General features: G+C 41.6%; 2 protein-coding genes and 3 long non-coding RNA genes across 8 annotated transcripts; 2 read left to right on the plus strand and 3 right to left on the minus strand.

The window, feature by feature from the left end:
• Positions 1-196: 196 nt before the first annotated feature.
• LOC105416988 (uncharacterized) lies at positions 197-6333 on the minus strand. 2 transcript variants are annotated; one of them, XR_964848.2, is made up of 3 exons: positions 5627-6333; positions 679-1698; positions 197-537 (listed from the first exon to the last, which is right to left on the minus strand). It is a non-coding gene; the product is annotated as an uncharacterized lncRNA (long non-coding RNA). The 2 variants fall into 2 exon arrangements; XR_003889712.1 differs by lacking the exon at positions 197-537 and having other exon boundaries at positions 562-1698.
• On the plus strand, positions 5155-8907 carry il-7 (interleukin-7). 2 transcript variants are annotated; one of them, XM_029842413.1, is made up of 5 exons: positions 5155-5440; positions 6465-6593; positions 6988-7071; positions 7507-7529; positions 7912-8085. In XM_029842413.1, the coding sequence occupies exons 1-5, from the start codon at positions 5438-5440 to the stop codon at positions 7940-7942; spliced, it is 270 nt and encodes an 89-aa protein (XP_029698273.1). In that variant the 5' UTR covers positions 5155-5437; the 3' UTR covers positions 7943-8085.
• Positions 8908-12752: 3845 nt separating this feature from the next.
• Positions 12753-14488, minus strand: LOC115251177 (uncharacterized). Its single transcript, XR_003889715.1, has 3 exons — positions 14373-14488; positions 14127-14304; positions 12753-13980 (listed from the first exon to the last, which is right to left on the minus strand). It is a non-coding gene; the product is annotated as an uncharacterized lncRNA (long non-coding RNA).
• Positions 13894-16115, plus strand: LOC115251176 (uncharacterized). Of its 2 annotated transcripts, XR_003889714.1 has the most exons (4): positions 13894-14244; positions 14385-14976; positions 15053-15746; positions 15817-16115. It is a non-coding gene; the product is annotated as an uncharacterized lncRNA (long non-coding RNA). The 2 variants fall into 2 exon arrangements; XR_003889713.1 differs by having other exon boundaries at positions 15053-16115.
• A 23-nt stretch (positions 16116-16138) lies between these two features.
• zc2hc1a (zinc finger, C2HC-type containing 1A) lies at positions 16139-21275 on the minus strand. The gene is made up of 9 exons (XM_011607841.2): positions 21155-21275; positions 20785-20858; positions 20259-20372; positions 19039-19180; positions 18691-18833; positions 18050-18155; positions 17808-17883; positions 17494-17598; positions 16139-17062 (listed from the first exon to the last, which is right to left on the minus strand). Exons 1-9 carry the CDS (start codon positions 21165-21167, stop codon positions 16930-16932), a joined length of 906 nt encoding a protein of 301 aa, XP_011606143.1. The 5' UTR covers positions 21168-21275; the 3' UTR covers positions 16139-16929.
• Positions 21276-21523: the final 248 nt, after the last annotated feature.

Here is a 21523-nt window from a genome sequence, read left to right on the forward strand (position 1 = left end):
ATCTATCTATCTATCTATCTATCTATCTAACCTATCTATCTATCTATCTATCTATCTATCTATCTATCTATCTATCTATCTATCTATCTATCTATCTATCTATCTGTCTATCTATCTATCTATCTGTCTATCTATCTATCTATCTATCTATCTATCTATCTATCTATCTATCTATCTATCTATCTATCTATCTATCTATCTATCTATCTATCTATCTATCTATCTATCTGACACAGAATGTTTCCCAGTGTCAGTCAGTCAGTTAGTTAGTTTGTTTTTTTGTTTGTTTGTTTCCTGATTGCCAAGCAGCTGCTGACCTTTAAGCATCCTCCATCAGCCTCCAGCTGAAGACCTAAAATTGTATTTTTGGCTCCTGAGGTTAGGGGACATCTTTTTTCCTTCAGCACCAAAGCCCCCACCCCCACCCCTAAACCCACACCTTTATCGTGTGCTCTCTTTGGCACCATGGCAACCAACTCCCTGAGGGATTTAGATCACCAGATATGTACTCCGTCATCTCTTCATTCCCCTCATTTCCTTCATCATACACAAAAACAACACTTTGGAAAACAGACTTTGATTTATTGAATTTGATATATGTACATTTTACAGATCATACTCATATTTGTACTGTATGAATTATGTAGTGATTATCTTAACCTGACAGAAGTTTCATACCAGCGTTCTGCTTTAGCCATCACATCTGTTCATCTTAAGAGGGTGACTGGGAACCATCCAACCACTAGAGGGCACCATAAGACCCGGACCCCCCATCTTTGAACAAACACAAGGAAGAAATAAAAGTTACTGAGACAACATAATTATTTGCTTTACTTCCATCAATCAATCAATCTTTTAATGAGGCTGATATTACAGAAGGGGTCCAAGAATTCTAATTACAGACAGACAGACAGACTGACTGACTGACTGACTGACTGACTGACTGACTGACTGACTGACTGACTGACTGACTGACTGACTGACTGACTGACTGGTTCCCAACCGGTTCCATGCAAACACCAGCATCGAGCTGGGCTAAAAGGGGACCTGGTCTAAGACTCAGTGGTGAGGTGGGTCATGCTGAAGGGGCTACAAACCAAAAACACCAACAGTGAAAGCTATGAACCGCCATTTTAAATCTACAACCAGCAGATCGCACCACACATAGTCACGTGACCACCTAATGACGTGGGTCTGACTTGGCTCCACTTGGCTCTTGGCCTCTGGAAAAGCTTTGGATGCACCTGGTTGGAAAAAGTGACGCACCAGCACCAAATGTGCACCAGATTCTCTTCCGAGGAAAGCAGTTAACTGAGAGCCACAATTAAGCCAATATAAACTTGAGAGCCATGTAAATAAAAGGCAAGCTAACAGCCCGAAACCTGGTTCAACTACCAACTACCAGAGCAGAGCTGTGGAGAGGGTTATAAAGAGGAGAGAAGGAGATGAGAGAGGCGAAATAAGTGCTGTTGGAGAACAGGAGCTTTCAGAAGAGCGGTGTTTTCTAGAGGGTAGGTAGAGAGGGTCCCTCCTGCTCTGACAGAGCTCTGGAGCTGGTTCCTCCATCGTTAACAGGACAAGAGAAGAGTCTGGATTGTTGGCTTTGCCAGGCGACGCTCATAGAGGACGAAGTCTGCTCCAAGCAGACTGTTCCAGGATGAGGGAGCGGATCCAGCTGGTACTCAGGTGTTGGAAATTCTGGTGTTCACAAGAGAAAATGAAACATTTAATTAATATATGAATTGAACAAACAAAAAAAACATGGTAATAATTACCGGTAATCATAACAAAAATCTGTGTTATGTGCATAAAAAAGTACCATTTAAGAAAAATATTCACAACTACAATTAATTCTGACCTGCAACAGCAGAAACTTTAACCGTGCTTAATAAAGACTGTAGCTATGACAGCAACACACATCCCATCCAACACATGCACGGCGGTTGTTGCACAAGGAGGGGTGACAGACGAGGTTTCATCATTCCTGAGTCATAAAGCTAGTTCCTGTTCTTGGCACTTGGATTTTTAGCCTCCCGATTATGGTGGTGGCTTCATCACATGTCACAGAGAAATCCAGAAAAAAAATGGTGTAAAGGAAGGCAAACGTGCAGTGAGCAAAGGTTAGAGCCGGTGATCCCGTTCATCAGAAACTACCAAAGCACACCGCTACAGAATCACAGTTTTTCAACTCAACTGGCTGGAAACTATCTAAAAGGCTTGTGGGTAAAAGACCTGACTCAACAGAATTAATTTTCATCATCGTTCTGTCCCTTTTAAAAAGGGTTGGTTTTGTTTCAGGCCCAAACTCACATGGTAAAGTCTTAAGCTGCAGTTTTCATACCTGAATGCAATTTATTTACTTTCGTTTCCTGCTTGTTTGGTTTGTGAAGGACTTTCTTTCATAAAGTGAGAGGATGTGTGGAAATAAGCCAGCTAACCAGACCCAATAAATATTGGCAGCTTACTTCCACGCTTACTTCTCCTTTTCTCCCAATATACAATCAACACAGAAGAATTGAAAACCAAACATATCACAGACCAAACGCAGCGAGCACACATGCATGGCTTCTATTCCACCCATGCATAGTTTGCAAGTGAATCACAACACACCAGGCAACAAACAGAATCCTGCTGTGAAACATCACCTGTGTGTTTGATTGTTGTAGTCATGGTAACAGGGACAGCTTTTTTAGTGTCACGATGCAGTGCTTCCCGGCAATGCTGTCAAAACCTGATGGATGACTTTAATTACTGTGAACTTCAGCATGGTAACACACACACACACACACACACACACACACACACACCCACACACCCACACACACACACACACACACAGACCGATTAAACAAAATCAATTCATCATAGAACCTAGAACTTGCAGCAGCCCTCACAAGGTAACATTGTATTTCTTTGATTGAATCGATAGATTCCACATTTTTGAGTCTCACTTCAGCATTTTTGTGTCATAATTTCCTGCTAAATTCAAAATAAGGTTGGAATAAAGTTTTCTCTACAACGCCACGGTGATTCACTAATTCAAGTGGGCAGCGTTTCAACATTTATCTCCTTTTCCCAGCACCACTTTGATTTCACTTCCTCCACGAGATTTAGGGCCGATATTAATTTATTAAAGAAAGGATATAATTCTATTGCTAATTTACTAAAATAATTATATTGCTAATTTTATTTGGTAGCTAGAATATTAATATTTTCTCAGTTTAATGTATTTTATTATTTGACAGAAAAAGAAATACTAAAGATACTGGAGATAGTATCTTTAATCAAAAAGGCATCTCTTGACTTTTCTTTACAAAAAAAACTGCTTTCTTATTTTAACTAAGTTTTATTCAGTTGTCTACATTCCTTAAAAATCTTAAATGTTGGATCTATTCATTTGAATGATTAGCATACATGAAACATCCAGCACACAGGTATAAGAGCATTTTTTAGCTTTAGTTTAATTAATACAAATTACAAAAGTATGATTTATATATTCAGACCTTCCCAATAATGAAATTGGAATTTCTTGTGAAAAAACACTTTATTTAAATAAACCAGGGTATTTGTGATGTACTGTTAAGTGCTTAAATGTCTCATCATCTCTGCTCACTCTCCTACTCTAGATGATATTTGATTCTACCCCAAACTGCCTTTTCCCACGTTGCTCACTGGCAACTTTTCACGGATGAAAGACCTTGGCTGTCCTGACCCACCGCCTGTAACCCCAGAAAAACTATGTAGACTCCACCGACTGTAATCTGTTTCTCTTTGTTTTTCTTCGGCTCTCAGGAAATTTAGTCTCATTCAGCAGAAAGTAGAAGTGTGATTTTAGATATTTATGCCACAGATCTGTAAAATGGCCTAATGTTAATGTTGGTGTAACCAGAGTTCTCTGAGTGTCTCTTGTCATCTTGTTGCCTTTGTTTGTTCCAAAAGGCACTTTAATGGTCAAAGACCTTGAATAGTTTCCACGCATCCAAGATACATAACTATCCATATTCTATTATTTCCTCTCAGCTCTTGGATAGGACAGTTTAGATAAGAGCAGTCTTAGGTTAGGTTCTTTGCTCTCCTCAGCCAGCTGACTTTTAAACTGACTTTTGTTAAAACACCATCAACTTTGATTTAAAGGGTTATAAATCTATTTTGAAACTAAGCCTTAACTAGGATTGAGAAATAAGATAGTTAATAATCACGTACTTTTTACGTCTATTTAAAGCTGCTTCAGTGTTATTTCATTGTTTTGAACGTCACCAGTTCAAAGATGATAAAACAACATTTCACCACCAATTATCACAATAAATGGCATCTACTCGATGGAATTAGCTGAATCCAAAAAGAAAAAGAGTGTTCATTTTTGCTAAACATACATATATGCAGGTAGTAACAGACTTTCTACAGTGTAGCTGCAATGTGAGCTTCACATGGTGCTTCCTGCTGTGTTCATTAATACGGGCTTCTATGTGCGCTACAAGTATGTTCACACATGCACTGTTACATGACTTTAAACTAGCTGGGACCCATTTGAAGACTACATCGTCTACAGAATGCCAACCTGACAAAACATCACACCCTCGTCTTTACTTCCGTGGAATCCACTTGTCTACAGATCTCTAACTAGCAACAATATGGACTATAATACACACTATAAATAAATATGTTTTGTTTATTGTCATTACAGCACGTCCTTATATATTAGTTATAATAGTTTTGTCAGGTCAGCAATGGACAGAGACAGCACTGTTCAAAGTCATGTATGTTTTATTACATGTTCCGTGGACACAGATGGGGCACATGTGAACATAACCGTGGCACACATATAGTGAAGAATGCTCACACAATGCAAACAAGCTTTTCACATTAGGGAAAGTGAATTTCCTTTGGAAATGTTAAAGGTAATTTAAAACCAACACTGGATTTGATGAAGGTCCTCAAGCGGTTTTAAACTTGCTGGTGTTCCACAAGAGTGGCTCAAACTCTTCCACGTCGTCCCCAAGACTAAAGAGTGATCTGATATTCAGGGACAAAGTCTAAAAATGTGCATGAATAAATGAATGAATGGATTCTGGAATTAAACGCTGACCGTGCACTTTTATGTCTTTTGATGTATCCGTTTTTGCTGACTGATCCGCTCTCTTCTGTTTACATTAGGAGAATAATCTAGATGTCAGTGTACGTGCACGTCGAAGCACAGGTGTGACTGACCACCCGTGTCTGTTACGTCTATCCGAGAGGAGCCCTGTCAGGGAGGACGGAAGTAAAATCACATGCTGTGGCCGCGCCGCGTTACGCACAACGTGAGATCCAGTAACAGCGGTGCTGGGCGACTCGTGCTTTTCAAGTCAAAGCTACCAAATCGGAAGAGTTGTGCAGCAATCCAGATATGTCAGCTCTGCAACTCGAACCCGTGAAGAACATGAATGAAGAATGACCAATGGTAAGTACGGGAAATGTTCCATTGGGCGCGGAGGGGAACTGGCTGGCCAGAAGCGGTAACGCACCCAGTAAATTGCTGTTGTGGCCACAAATCTCCCGATTAAAAGCTGAAAACAGGTCAGTTTAGTAGATTTTGCCAAATCCAGCAGCGTGTGAGCGCGTAAAAATCAGGATTTGCGGAACTCACCGGCAGCGGTAGGCGAGCGCATCTGTCCCGGCGTCCTTCCCAGCGACTGACTGAGCTCAACCTGTGCAGGGAAACTTTGCTTGTTTTCTGGGGAATTCTGCGTAGTTGACTTCCCGTTGCTCCAGTCAATAGGAAACCGAAAGTTTAGGGTTTTACGGGAATTGTGTTTCCAGTGATTACAGGAACCGAGGCTTGGAAAGTTTTAACGCTTCACTCGTTTCATGTAAAGAGACACAAAAGACGAGTTTTTGTATTTAAAAAAGACTCTTAACAGGGTATTAATGTAGTTGAATCCATTACTTAATTTCTTTTAATGTTCAACCTTGTTTGTATTGTACAAATAACAATTGTTGGCACTGTGTAATCATCCATCGAAGCGAGAATGTCGCTCGTGTTTATTTTTATTCGACGACCCAGTTATTATTTAGACACCACTATTCACTGAGGATAACCTATGGAGGACGTTTACATCCAGTCAGATTATGTGGCAGCGGCAGACTGAAACCAAACTAATGACGAGTGGAAACTAATGAACTAAAAATAATAAAGCAAGAATGGAAAATAAAAGACAAACCACCCAGCAGCGGGGCCTCCAGGCCAGTGAACTTCACTTTCATAATGGGAACGGCCCTCGCCTGTGCTAAAATATGGATATCGGTCGGTCGGTCGGACACACACACACACACCACCACACACGTAGCATATATTACAGATATTACAGAAGATAAAATGTGGTGAATGCCCTCCCTCTCTTTCTCCCCCTCCCTTTTTGTCCCTCTTCTCTTAACCCCCCCCCTCCTTGCCTCAAACACTGACGTTGACGTTTTGATTTTTGCAGCCGCTTCTTTGCATCAGTCTCCTCGTTCTTCTGCTTCTACCTCAGTCTCTGACCTGCGACAGAAATCAGCTTCTCAGAGACGCGGCCGAACTTTACAACGCAATTGTGAAAACTGACCTTGACAACACAGTAAGAGATCTGTCTGTCCGTCTGTCTGTCTGTCCGTCCATATATATATATATATATTTATCCATTCATCACCCCTCTACTCAAATTTCCCAACTGAAAGCTTGGCGAGACACTTTATGCAGGATGAGTTTCACTATTTGTGTAAATATTCCGATTTTTGGACAAAATCCGGAACTTTTGCTTTGAATTACAGAAGGTCTCGTGAAAACTACAAGGCAAATGTCAGCTAGTGCAACAGCTGATGCACTTTATTGTAATCCTGCTCTGCAATAAAGCTTATCGATGTGCTCGTTATTGGCTGCCCCCCAACAAGGTTCACTGAGTCCCATTAGTTGCTTAGCCGCCCAAAAAAAAGCTTTCTTCCTAACTTGTGTTTCTTTCCTGTTTGTTGAAGAGAGAAAATATCTCAGCCTCATTGCAGGAAATATCGTGCCCGCAGCTGAGATTCAAGGCAGAAAACTGCACCCCCAACACCTCAGTAGGTCATTATTCTGTTCTTGGCAGGAGAATTTCCTCTTCATAATTAATGATTGGAATGTTATTCTTTAGAGAGTGAAGGGAACATAAAACGCTTTGGAGTCCTTCAGCTTCACAAATGAGATTTAGCCTGAAGAGATCATCCTACAGCACATTATGTCAAGGATAAAGTATCAAATCCCAGTCAGATGACTGAGAATTTGCAGGGAATGTGTCTCTCAATAGACTAAAAAATACATAATCAGACTTTATTTTATTTTTTTCGAAAATATGAGGTTTCAGTGTGTTTGAACTTGTTCAACACTTTACGAGCGAAGCTTTCTGGTCGTTTTTCTGCAGGATGAGCTCAACACCCTGCACAAGCTAGCCTGCAGAATGATAACTTTAAATCTAGACCAGACGAAGAGACTGACCGAGTCTGTCTTACGCTCAATAGGGTGCCCCTGTGATGCCCCAGCCGTAAGTATAAATATACAGATGCTTCACTCATGAAATGTCACTATTCAGTGGAAAAATGGCAACTGACGGTGTCTAACAAATAAACTAATTCTGTTCCCATATTTGGGTCTTCTTTTGATATTTACTCATTTTATCAGATGGAACAAATATAAAACGGGAACAAAAATAATGGTGACAGTGTAATTCATATAAATTTGTTGATTCAAGCTGATAGCTGTGGTCTGAGTCACAGAGCAGCACAATCCGTGACCTATTCAGAGCATCAGGGTTTGAGCACAATCAGAATTTGAGTCTTTGAGGGACAGCGGAACAGGCATTGCTTCATTTTGATGTCTTCTCTTTGGTGTTCCAAATGTCATCGGAAAATCCATCTTCATTTCAGACCACAACAACCAAAACGAGTGTGTCGATGAAGACAGCGAGGCCGAGGAAATCGCATAAACAAAAAACAAAAAATTGGACAAGAAGACTCTGCAAAGCTAATGCAATTGTGTCCTCCATTACTGAATGCTATGAAATACTAAATTCAAGGCTGTCACACAGCTGAGGGCAAACTGGACATTCTTCCTGTACTGTGTAGTCAAAGTGGTTATGCTGGGCAGGAAGCTGTCACTCTCTTTTTTTTCCCGGCCAACAAGAGTATATTTCTTCTCTACTGGAGGACTGAACTCTCCCTACAAATGTCCAGTATTTGTCCAGACTCCTGGAGAACTTCCAAGAAAGCCACACAAACTGTGCCACAGATGTACTACTGATGCCTAGTCATAGCCCCCCCCCCCCCCCTCCCCCACACACACACAGGCCCCTTTATATGGGTCCCATAGTTAGAGGACGCAAAGCTCCATGTAGAAGACTGGCTTGAAGACTCTGGGCTGCGTAAATGTTCTTTTACTTTCACTTTTGGTTTAGTTGCAGCTATTACAAGGACATCGCCTGGAATATCAGCTCTCTGGCTCCCTCTGTTGGTGGTTATTAAAACCATGCAGGATACAGTATATGCATTTATTGTAGTATAAAGAAGCATCTCAAGTACAGCAGCTCTTTTCTTGACAGGGAATATAAAATTTAAGCTAAAATATAAGCAAATGGTTTTGTGAAATGTGTATTTTTTTAGAAAATCTGAGATTTTTCTATGATAGAGCAGATATATTTTAAATGTATACAATACTAAGTCTCTATTTTACAAAACAGTAATATTTGTGTGATCTTTTTCACAGTCTCTCAACAACTGACAGTTTATTGAATGAATATAGAGGAACACTTCCCTTCGACAAACTAGTCAGCCAAGAAGATCTGTTGGAATATTTCAGTTTAGGAGAGATGAATATGGGAAATGGGGTTTGGATTACATCTGCACCTAAAGACTATCTAAAATAAACAATGCTTACTTCATAAAGTATCCTGTTCTGCTGACATCCATCAAATAAACATCCTCTTGATGCCACACTCACAACAGAACTTTGCAGTTTCAACAGGGTACTTGCTTCCACAGCCGTGACAAAACTTGCTCTTCATCCCCCCGTTGCCGAGCTCATTCTCAGCCACATCTTCCCTAAAAATGTAAAAAACGGGTTAATAAAACAATCTCCGCCCACTGAGTGTCAGTGTAGTTGCTATCACTGTGCAGCCAGATGTAAGTGTGATACTTTATTAAAGCATTAAAAACAGGACAATCATGAATCTAGTCACTGATCACAGAGGGATGGATAATGCCGCCATTCCATGTGAAACTGAGCAAATGCATATTGTACATATTAATAAACAAGATGCCAGACCTGTTATCTGCAGTTTTAGTTTGATATAGTGCTCATTCAGCACTGTATTATTTGTTTTTGGAATGAACAGTTTTCCAATACTGTACAAAGCGTGTTTCTCTGTAGTGCTGGGATGTCAACTATAGAGAAATTCTTTCAGGATATAATGTCTTCATATTACATATCTGAGCTGGATGGTTGGTTAGTTGATCTATTACCTTTATGATGAAAGCGTGTTGGGCCTACCTAGACATGCTGGAGTCCGTTTTCTTCCTGTCCAGACTTATTCTAGATCGAGTGCTTCTCACAGCTCGATTGCCTGAGTTCATCATTTTGCTGTTATTTCCTATGCTGATGACAAAACAACAAAAATGTGTTTCTGGGTTAGATTTCTATTCGCGCTGAGCACACCAGCACACAAGTCAAAGCGTCTTTCAGCTGCCTGATGCACCAAAAAATACAGACAAGCTCAAACACCTTAGTGCAACTTGATGTGAAAGATCTGAATCCAGATAATGTTGAGAAAAAGAAAGTCTTAGATGTTCTGTGTGGGTGCTGACCCTGATGCAGGACTTGTGAGGCCCGGAGAATTAGTCCTTGTGGATGCTGGATAAGAGACCTTACTAGAGGGGATTCCTGGAGCAGAAGTCAAAGAAATGAATAAGAAAATCAGCCTGTGTAAAATGTTTCCATCTCACTGTGGTCTAAAGGACAAACAGGCGTCCATGTGAGAGGACGACCCCGAGGAGAATGAAACGAAAGAGAACCAAAGTTCGTAAATATGAGGTAGCTGCTCCCTCACCAGTAGGCTGTCCAAGGCCTGACCGCTGGGGTAAACGAGAGGAGGCCAGAGGGACGGTGGGTGCAGCAGCTGGGTTGGCCTTCTTCACTAGTGCAGGAGGCTTGTACTAAAGAAAGACAATTAAAAGGCAATGCTGCACAAAGATATTAAAAAGGATGCCTCAGTAGGACCCTGATCCTTTTAAAGCATCATAAGAGGCTTAGTTTACATTCTTGTCTCACTGGTTACATCGGTTAGTTGGCTCCACTTTGTTTTACTGAAAAAGAATTTGAGTGCATCATGGTGCTACCTGGGTGCGAGCAGGAGGCTTGTTTTCATCTGCTAATTTCTCCTTCCTGGATTTACAGGCAGCCTGTTCCTGGCAGAACTTGATATGTCTTTCTGCTGCATGCTTGTTGAAGCTCCTCTGACAGTAGGGGCACTGGATGTAGTCTAAAAGAAAAGATGGTACACATTCTAGTCAAGAAATCCTCTTTTTTTCCCCTTTAACACACGATATAAATATTGAGCTTTTGTACACCTGACTTACTTGAGTCAGGTGTGGCAGGTGGGGGTGATTTTGGTCCACCGTCCTTAATGATGGAGGAGCATGTTCTGACCACCCGGGGGTTAACAATAATATCCTTGTTTGGTTGCTTCTTAGGGGACTCTGGCTGGAATGCATGAAATGTAGAGAATGTAGTTTATTTGTCATTCAGTTTACAGTGAGTGTGCACGACTGCAGTGCCAATCAAAATAGAGCAGCAGTGAAACCTGAAGAGAGAATTTAATCAAAAAAGGCTGTTGTGGAACCTGGTGTTTCTGCACCAAATGTTGCAGAACATTTCCAGAGCCCATGTTGGGAGTATGAGAAGCCCCTGGTAATTGTTGTCCTGAAGGGAGGGAAGTCCCTGAGATTGTTCCTGCTGTCCTCACCCCTCTTCTCATCTGCAGCCTTCATGATGCTCACAAATGCACGTGGTCAGAATGGTTTCTATGGCGATGCTGTAGCTTTCACAGAAAGTACATGATATGATGTTCCTGCTTGAATGGCGAAGAGATCAAGAGTTCCACAAGAGATCGTTTGGTATGGTTCACCATGGTGTTGCTGATAAAGTGGTTATGTTGGCCTGTGCTTGATCCCTGGCGAACTTTTATAAACATGTCCAAGGTAGTTTTCTCTGTCAACTGGACTGGGTTTCTTCTCTTGAAGACGTTTCGCCTTCTATCCAGAAGGCTTCTTCAGTTCTATAAACATGTCTGCTTTCTTGAAGTAAACAGACCCGCTGGTGTGTTTCATTACCCACCTGACCGCTGTCAAACATAGTCTAGATTAACCTTGTGAGTCCTGGTGAGTCAAAACTAATGCACAAAAGCAATAAAAAATCTTCAGTTTCATTCTTTGAGAAAAAATATTAGCAAACTATAGACCCAAACTGAAGTTGTCTGGAATTGTCCTTTAATGTGTACTGAGCTTTGACTTATTGAGTCCAGAACCAACATTCTGAAGAGTGACAAAACAAAGTAGATAATCCCACAGAAAGTGGGACTGGCCCTCTGCCCCCGGCACCCCACACACCCCACCCCACGCCACCACAGTAGCTGGCAAGAGTATCTGACATCCGTCACGATTCAAAGTACAGTTGCCACCAGTTCCAACACAAATTTCAAACACTTAGCAGCGATATCGTGTCTGGGCTTGTTGGATAAAGGCGCCCTCAGTGTTTTTTTCCATCTGATTTGGTGAATCAGTGTTGGAAACAGTTAAATGCGGGGCTTTTTCAGTTTTCAAACATTTTTTCCCAGATGGGAGCCAATGGGAGAGAAGTGTGGCTAGTTGGGCGTGGCAGCCCATGATAAGTGTAATGTGCTAACCTGTCATTTATAAATCAGTTATAGTGATGTGTTACAACCCAAGGGACAGTTAAGATGGACAGTACTGTTGAAGTGGAATAAAACAACAGCTTAATGAGCCTGCCATAAATATTGTGATTGAAGATTATAGCACGTAATCTAGCTCCGTTTTAATAGATGTTCTGCGATCATGATAAGGAACTGCCATAACTGAAGCGCCTTACCTTTTTCAAAGCGTTGAGCGTGGCGATGGCCGTGCCCTCGGCTCTTTGTCGACTTGAGTCAAACACCTTTCGTTTTCTGTTTGCCGCATTTTCACAAATGACAGCATGCCTCTCCTGTAGGTAGATAAACGCCTCAAAATCTAGCCCGTTGCTCCATATTAGCAGTCATTTGGTACGTTGATAATGGACCAAGGGAGAGCTGATTACATTTTGGTGATTTTCTGGATTCCTGAGGGTCTTTGAACTTTGATATTCCAAAGATCAGGCCAAAGGCCTTTGATCATAAAGCAAGCTACTATGTTACGTAACATGGTGTTTCTTACACAATGTGTGGGGAAATGAGCTGCTTGCTGGAGGTCTCAGCTCACTGAGGGCTTTATGGCCATAATGTACAGAATGTTTCACACAAAAAAATCCGTACATTATTACTTTACAGTGAAAGACCAACATAAAGCGGATTGAAACTTAGGAAAAGTGTAATTGATTATTCCAGTGCGAGTCATTAAACATTCAAGCATTGGTCTTTGGTGGAACCGTCTAATTTGTCATTAGGTAGAATAGGCTCCTGTGGGATAAAGCTTTAGATTTCAGATGGGTGGAGAGATGATGATTGGTCAGGATTTAAAAAGCACTTATGTACTTTCCCACTGAAAGTTATTTATAGGAACATAAACCAACAACTACCAACTTATACCACGTAATAAAAATATACAAGCTTAACACCAACCAAGCAGTTATTCTTACCAGGACTTTTGGGTAGAAAGACCTGTTGCAGGTGTTGCACTGAAGCAATTTCTCTGTGGAAGCATCTCCATCTGTGAATTAAGGGTCACAGTGAGTGTGAACTGTATATACGTAGGCTACATATATACACACGTCTATGTGTGTCAACCTTGTGTGTAACTTTTCTCTCATTGCTCTTATGACTTATTGCCTGGGCCATTAGTTAGCACCATGCTAACATAGCTAACTCGTCCCATGTACTGTAGCTGCTCAGCCACATTTTCAGCCTGATGTTGCTTAGAATCTTTTAGCATGAGCTCCAACCAAAATGGAAAATATGGGTTCACATTTTCATTTGTGACAACTGTTCTCACCTCTGTACTCCGTTATTTCCGGATGCTTCTGTTGTAATGAGGAAGAAAGAGAAAAGTTATTCACTTTTGGCTTCACAAGAACCAAAATCTCTCACTGTTGTTCCACCTTAACAATGTTTAGCTGCCATGATTTACCAAAACAGTGGGATATTTTTTAACCTCGAAACAAACCTGTTAGGGAACTCATGGTCATGCTAATGAAGCCTACGTTTAAGGTCAACTTTAAGGCTTAACAGAGTAAAACTGCGCAGTTCCACAGAACCTGACTGTTCCTCCCCCTCACACTCCATGCAGTCACGCACAGGCCTGTCTCATTAATATCTTACCTTGATGTCTGTATTTGTTTCCATTGTTGCTGACTGGTTGAAGTTAAACACCACAAGTGATATTGATTGCACCTGTAATGCAACCACAGTTGCACTGGTTGTAGCTTGAAATAAAAGCTCCTGAGACCTTTGATCACTAGATCCGCTGTCAAAGCTTCTTTGATCATATATGTATAATTTGCAACAACTTATAAAAACATGAATCCTATCATAGAACAAGAAGCCTGAAGGGTGAAGAAGATAATCCCCAGTGGCCAGTTCCCTTTCAGATGGTTCCCTCAGAAGCTGTTAAGGTTATCACAACCTGGCACGGCCTGCTGGTCACCTTGAAGACAAATGACCTTTGGTAACCTCTGTCAGGCCCTTCCTCCATGTATGTCTATGCACGTCATTATTCAGATCTCACGCTCTTCACCTTGAGAGATGAGAACACCGCTCCGAGTCAATCCAAGTAGGTGCTGCCAGTTAGCTTCGCTTACGGGCTACAGCTGACTAATTTAGCAGAACTGGCCCCGTTGGTGTTAGCCACCGGCAGTCTTCCCAATTTTGAGTGTGACTCACCCCAGGGTGTGGCTTCTCCCTACATGAGAAGGATCATCATGTCCTGTCCGCCAGGAGGGCATTGACAGAGCCGGGCTTTTGTGTACACGTGTCCCAGCTTCTGGGAGTACTGGTTAAGGTGACGTTGGCTCAGCAGAACTCCACTTTTCCTCCTTGAAGGACGTGGCTTCATCTGTGCCTGAGGACAAAGGGCCTCTGGTCTAAGACCCATTTGAAAGACTTGTTCCTTTGCTGAATCTGTCTCACCCTCTCTTCCAGGCTGCTTCAACCTGGGACCAGACCTTCTCTCCAGAGGCAGTGTTCTGGTGACAAAATGGAGGTTTCCCCCATTGGTGGTAGCGGTTTTGGCAGGGTAGAAATGGATGTTTGCATCCAGAGCAAACACCCAATACCCATGTTTGGATGGAAACGTTAGCGCACATGTGGACTGGAACTTTGCTGTACATGCATTTCCAGTTTGTTGGTGCTCGAGAAGGTGAGCGAGCCAGGTTCTCCCTTATAAGGGGTTTGCAGGCTCAGGCCCATAATAAAGCCTTTGGCTTTGGTGCTGGAGGCTCTTTGTGGTCAGTTTGATCCAAATGAGTCTGTTGATATGAGGTTTTGTTTGTTTAAGACTGCACTTCTTTTCCTTTTGTCTTCTGCAAAGCAAATGAGTGGCATTCCCTCTTGGTACATCCCTGTCATCCCCAGCTCACTCTGGGTGGTTTAAAGGTTAGACTGCATCCAAATAAAGCAGGAAGGGAGGGGAACACTTACCAGGGACACGGAATCCTCCTGGGCTTTGTTAAAATGGGGATCTGTGAGTGATCGTCACTGTTGTTGGTCTCACCACAGAGCATCTGCCTCAAAGGTGAGGATGGAGGTGTCTTCCATAGGCTATGTAACGTTTTACTATCCCTTTCAACATGTGCTCTACCCCTTTTCAGGGAACAGAAGGTATAGCCAGAATATTTTGATCTGCTCAGAGTGCCAGGTTGGCTCAAGGTACACTAACTCAATGTTGTTTATTTCCCTTTTTACACATTGAAGTAAACAACAACATTGAAGTACTGCCGAGACCTTTCTAATGCATGTGGTCATTTGACTCCGTGAACCATGCTGATCCTGGGAAGATCTGCTACCGACAGCAGTCACGGGAGGATATGTGGGGACAAAATGTGTTAACTTGAAAAGTTTGGGTTTAAATTTGGTCCTAATTTTTGTTTCACAGAGCATCCAGCTGTTTATGTTCAATTATTTTGGGGTGATATTGAAATGATATGGAAGAGCCAAAGAACAGAACAAACCAAAGCTTATGTGGAGTATCAGGCCTCAACAGACCGGCACTGAATTGTTGCCCTTTGTGATCAATCATGTTTAGCTGAAATCAGACTTTGTGCTTTTTTTCCTGTGTAGTCAAACTGGTTATGCTGGGCAGGAAGCTGTCACTCTCTTTTAGCTTCCCAGCCAACAATAGTGTATTTCTTCTCTACTGGAGGACTGAACTCTCCCTACAAATGTCCAGTCTTTACAGACTCGCCACACAATCTGTTCTCTGCACTACTGATGCCTCGTCATATTTACCAGGAAGGCCCCCCCACAAGCCTCTTTATATGGGACCCATAGTTAGAGGATGCAAAGGTACATATGGAAAACTGGCTTGAAGACTCTGGGCTGCTTAAATGTTCTTTTACTTTCACTTTTGGTTTAGTCGCCTGGAATATCAGCTCTGGCTCCCTCTGTTGGTGCCTCAAAGAAATGATGCCTGCTTATTAAACCCATACGGGGTATATGAATTTATTGTAGAATAAAGAAACATTTCCACACCAGCTTTGTTCTTGCCAGGGAATGATAAATTCAATACCATGAAGCTAATTTTGGTTTGTAAAATGAGTAAATCTATAAGTTTTTATCTGACAGGGCAGATGTGTTTTAGATATCTTTACTTTTAACAGTGTTTTATATATTAATTTTACCTCAACGTGTTTACAGAATGGTTATATTTGTAAGATCTTTCAAAAACACTCATGAAATCAGCTGATACATTTATTTATTGGATAAACAAGTTCACTGCCTTAAAACAACCGGTCAGCCTGTCTGGAATGTTTCAGCATTTCAGTTCATGTCCGATAAACATTCCTGAAGATCATCTAAAATTAACAGCATGTTGAAGCTTTTCTTTTTAGTGTCTGACCACAGAATTAATTAACATTAATAGTGTCTTTTATGCGTAAAGAAATCCACAATACTTGGTATGTAAAGTGAATATAGAGTTGGTGTATATTCTCATAAATTAATACATTGAATACTGACTGAATAAGAACACTGTCAAGGATAAAGCTATTGGTGACATCCAGGTACACGTAGGCTTCGTACAGTTCTGAGTATGCAATTAAAAGGTGCTGTTATTTATTATTATTAAAAAGAATATAAATAAGAAAAAAAAGTATAAAATAAGCGGGCATATAACGGGAGAAGTCAATGCTACATTTGTCTAGAAATGATTGACCCTTAACTGTAACAATCTTAAATCCAAAAAGAAGGTTGAATTTTACAAGCTTGTTCAATTTGGACCATTTCCTGTAAAAACAATAAAAAACGAAAAGAAAATCTCTTTTCAAAGTCACCATATTTCAAACCACTTATTCTTCTTATCAGTAGTTGACCACATTGCGCTTGAATGGAATGCATTGTTGGAAGGAAAAAGAGGAAAACTAGCTGAAAATCTACACCCAGTTCTTCACCTCAGCACTTATTGTCAATCAAGCATTTATTTTCTAATCATGGACGGTGAAGTCCTTGTATCCTGTTCTGCTGACATCCATCAAATAAACATCCTCTTGATGCCACACTCACAACAGAACTTTGCAGTTTCAACAGGGTACTTGCTTCCACAGCCGTGACAAAACTTGCTCTTCATCCCCCCGTTCTCGAGCTCATTCTCAGCCACATCTTCCCTAAAAATGTAAAAAACAAGTTAATAAAACAATCTCCGCCCACTGAGTGTCAGTGTAGTTGCTATCACTGTGCAGCCAGATTTAAGTGTGATACTTTCTTTATTAAAGCATTAAAAACAGGACAATCATGAATCGAGTCACTGATCACAGAGGGATGGATAATGCCGCCATTCCATATGAAACTGAGCAAATGCATATTGTACATATTAATAAACAAGATGCCAGACCTGTTATCTGCATTTTTAGATTGATAAAGTGTTAATTAAGCACTGTATTATTTGTTTTTGGAATGAACAAAGCGTGTATCTGTGTAATGCTGTGTCATCTCTAGAGAAATTCTTTCAGGATATAATGTCTTCATATTACATATCTGAGCTGGATGGTTGGTTAGTTGATCCATTACCTTTATGATGCAAGCGTGTTGGGCCTACCTAGACATGCTGGAGTCCGTTTTCTTCCTGTCCAGACTTATTCTAGATCGAGTGCTTTTCACAGCTCGATTGCCTGAGTTCATCATTTTGCTGTTATTTCCTATGCTGATGACAAAACAACAAAAATGTGTTTCTGGGTTAGATTTCTATTCGCGCTGAGCACACCAGCACACAAGTCAAAGCGTCTTTCAGCTGCCTGATGCACCAAAAAATACAGACAAGCTCAAACACCTTAGTGCAACTTGATGTGAAAGATCTGAATCCAGATAATGTTGAGAAAAAGAAAGTCTTAGATGTTCTGTGTGGGTGCTGACCCTGATGCAGGACTTGTGAGGCCCGGAGAATTAGTCCTTGTGGATGCTGGATAAGAGACCTTACTAGAGGGGATTCCTGGAGCAGAAGTCAAAGAAATGAATAAGAAAATCAGCCTGTGTAAAGTGTTTCCATCTCACTGTGGTCGAAAGGACAAACAGGCGTCCATGTGAGAGGACGACCCCGAGGAGAATGAAACGAAAGAGAACCAAAGTTCGGAAACACGAGGTAGCTGCTCCCTCACCAGTAGGCTGTCCAAGGCCTGACCGCTGGGGTAAACGAGAGGAGGCCAGAGGGACGGTGGGTGCAGCAGCTGGGTTGGCCTTCTTCACTAGTGCGGGAGGCTTGTACTAAAGAAAGACACATGGGAGTTTTTAAAAGGCAATGCTGCACAAAGATATTAAAAAGGATGCCTCAGTAGGACCCTGATCCTTTGACATTAGTAAAACTGAGGCCTCAGAAACCACATCAGGAGTGCATTTGAGAATTTCAAACTTCTGAGCAAATTAAGCCAAATATGAGCAAAACATTCGCTGATGTTGAACGAGGTGTTACGTAACTCTGCCGTTACCACGGTACCGTCCATGGGAAAGGGATACAGTGGTCAGAGTCACAGGGACAAACAATAAGTGAACTATTTCTGAGAAATGAAGTGATTCTGTAAGGTCAACCCTGCTGATTATGTCTCGTTAAGGCAAAGTTTCTGGGTTCTCTCTGATGTTGAGCCTTTTAAATATCAAAGCTGAATTTATTCCCAGTGCCACAAAAAATTCTTCAGGGTCAAAATAAGAGGCTTAGTTGACATTCTTGTCTCACTGGTTACATTGGTTAGCTGGCTCCACTTCGTTTCACTGAAAAATAATTTGAGTGGATCATGGTTGCTACCTGGGTGCGAGCAGGAGGCTTCTTCACATCTGCTACTTTGCCCCTTTGGGGCATACGGGCCGCCTGTTCCTGGCAGAACTTGATATGTCTTTCTGCTGCATTCTCGTTGAACCTCCTCTGACAGCAGGGGCACTGGATGTAGTCTAAAAGAAAAGATGATACACATTCTATACATGCAGCAATGTTCTCATTCTTCTCTTTCTATCCCTTATATCAGTGGCCTTCAACCCAGTCCCACAAGGCCCACAATCCAGGTGCTGTCATGGGTAGGGTCGGACAGAAAACCCAGCCCGGAAGCAGGCCTTGTAGTTCTGGCTTGGTGACCCCTGCCACATGCATCTGTGTTACCTGGGTCATACGTGGGAGGAGGGGGTGGTGGCAACGGTCCACCATCCTTTATGATGTGAGCTACTGATTTGGCGGCCCGGATGGTAGCAATAAAATCATCGTGTTTTTTGCGCCAGTTTGATTGTTTCTTAGGGGGCTCCGGCTGGAATGCATGAAATGTAGAGAATTATTATATAGATGGTGTACAACAACCCACACACTTCTGCAGCTTTCGACAACTAGGGTGCTCTCACAATAGGGCCAGTTGCATGATGCCACCCCCCCACCCACTCACACACACCTACGTGCACCCACACCCATCCCCCCTGCCTCCCACAACATCATTAAGTTGATATATGACATACTTGCTTCCAAGCAGTTGACCTGGGGACGATCTTTTTAAACGCCTTTCACTGCACACGTGACAAATAAAGCTTATTTCAAATTGTGTTTGACTCAGTCACTGCCTGATGAAGCTCTGTTGTGCCACATGTAAACTCCACAATAGTTAGTGTCAACCCTGGGGACACCGTCATGAGTCAGGGTGAAGAGCAGAGGTCTCAGGACAGAGCCCTGGGCCGTGAGGTGCTCCGCCTGACCAGCGCTGATTGTGATCTGCCAGAGAGGAAATCTAGGTGTACAGGGGTTGCTGGAGCTCAGGGCTTCCAGTGAGACCATCATCCTTCATGATAATAAAGGTCTGTGATTTCAGGCCACCCACTTCTCAGATCTTTTAACCACAAACAGAAAATACCTAGAGGACTGGGAACGTGACTTCTGGTCAATGTGAGAATCCTCCTGGTCTGATTGTTTAAGTCCTAATTGTGATTAAATGCAACCTGCAGTGGAGAAAGGCCTCTCAAAATGTACTAATTCATCATTACATGTAACATATGTTTCATCCTTAGTTAATGAGTCCCATAAAAATGAGAGCATGAGTGATCCTTTATGTCATTATGGTTGTGGTATTACAGCTGGGATATAAAAAAGGATTGAAAGTTAAACCAACTGGTGCAACCGAAGAGGCAGGTAAGATGATCAGTACTGTTGAAGTTAAAGAAAACAAAAGCGTAAAGAGCTAGCCATAAATGTTTTAAAGATTATATAGGATGGCAAGTGACATAGCCCGGTTCCAGTGCGTGAACTGTGCTACTGACAATGTTTAAATAGAATGACACTCACATGAAATTTAGATTTTTCATCTTTGCCAGGTTACATTTTCATCCACTGAAGCACCTTACCTTTGGTTTCATAGGTTTGAGCGTAGGGATGTCTGTGCCCTCGGCTCGTTGTCGACTTGAGTCAAACACCTTCCGTTTTTTCGCCACTGACTGGCAAATTTGAGCATGCCGGGTCTGTAGGACGATAGAAACCTTAGAATGTACGTAGCCTGCTGCTTCACACGCATAAGAACATTCCTCTGAGCAGTCATATTTTCCTATTTGTTTGGTGCTATTTTGTCCTTATTCCTGACACACCACTGTATATAGCTAAAGAACTTGGAAGGGAGGAGAGGGTATGAGAGATTTAAGATCACATAAACATAAACCAAGCTTTGCCACTTCATTAATAGTTCCCATTAAAAGTTATTTATAGGAGCATAAAAGATCCCGGAGTACCAGAAACCGACAACCAGCTGATACAATCAGCTGATGGGAACTGTGGGAAAGATTGTCACACTTATTGCAGATTATTTCTATGCTCAAATATAACTATATAAACTATAAGAAAACCAAATATTTTACACGAAGGAATAAGTATTCTTACCAGGACGGTTGGGTTGAAATATCTTTTACACGAGTTGCATTGTTCGTAACCCTTATTGGCAGGAGTGTTTTCATCTGTGAATTAAGATTCATTGTGATCATATATATTTATTTATTTATTTGTGTGTGTATTTATCCTTTAATAGCTCTAATGACCACTTGACAGGCCGCTATGTAGCATCATGCTAACTAGCCACATAAAGCTGCTCAGCTACATTCTTGATGTTACCTAGCATTTTGGTGATCTCAAATATATGGGTAATGGGAAAATATGAGTAGCTATTAAGTCATTCTTATCTAATAGATTTGTGTATCTGTTTGATGCGTCTACATCTGAGCCCAAATAATTCCTTTACGAAAGCTCCACTCACCTTCATACATCATGATTCTTTGATACTTCTGTTGTTATGGGGCGGCCACAGAAGAGCAGCGGAAGCAAGAGAAATTAGTTATTCACTTCCGGTTTCGCAAAAACCAAAATCTCAGTTGCGCTACATTAACATTGCCAAGCTGATTTGACAAAAATGCTGGTCGTGATACTAATCTCACTCACTCATAGTCTTATAGTTATTATGCTAGGTCTTGTTAATGGTTAATTTGGACTGAATCCTAAATCAACTGCAAAGGGTTAACAGATTACAAAGAGCTCAGTGTGCGTGCAAGAGCAGGCAACATCTGGAGAATCTGTGTGCCAGACTGAAGCCTTGTGACGTTTGAATGGGGTCGTTCACAGCCAGATG

Source organism: Takifugu rubripes, chromosome 10 (genome assembly GCF_901000725.2).
Source record: "Takifugu rubripes chromosome 10, fTakRub1.2, whole genome shotgun sequence".
Lineage (NCBI taxonomy): Eukaryota > Metazoa > Chordata > Actinopteri > Tetraodontiformes > Tetraodontidae > Takifugu > Takifugu rubripes.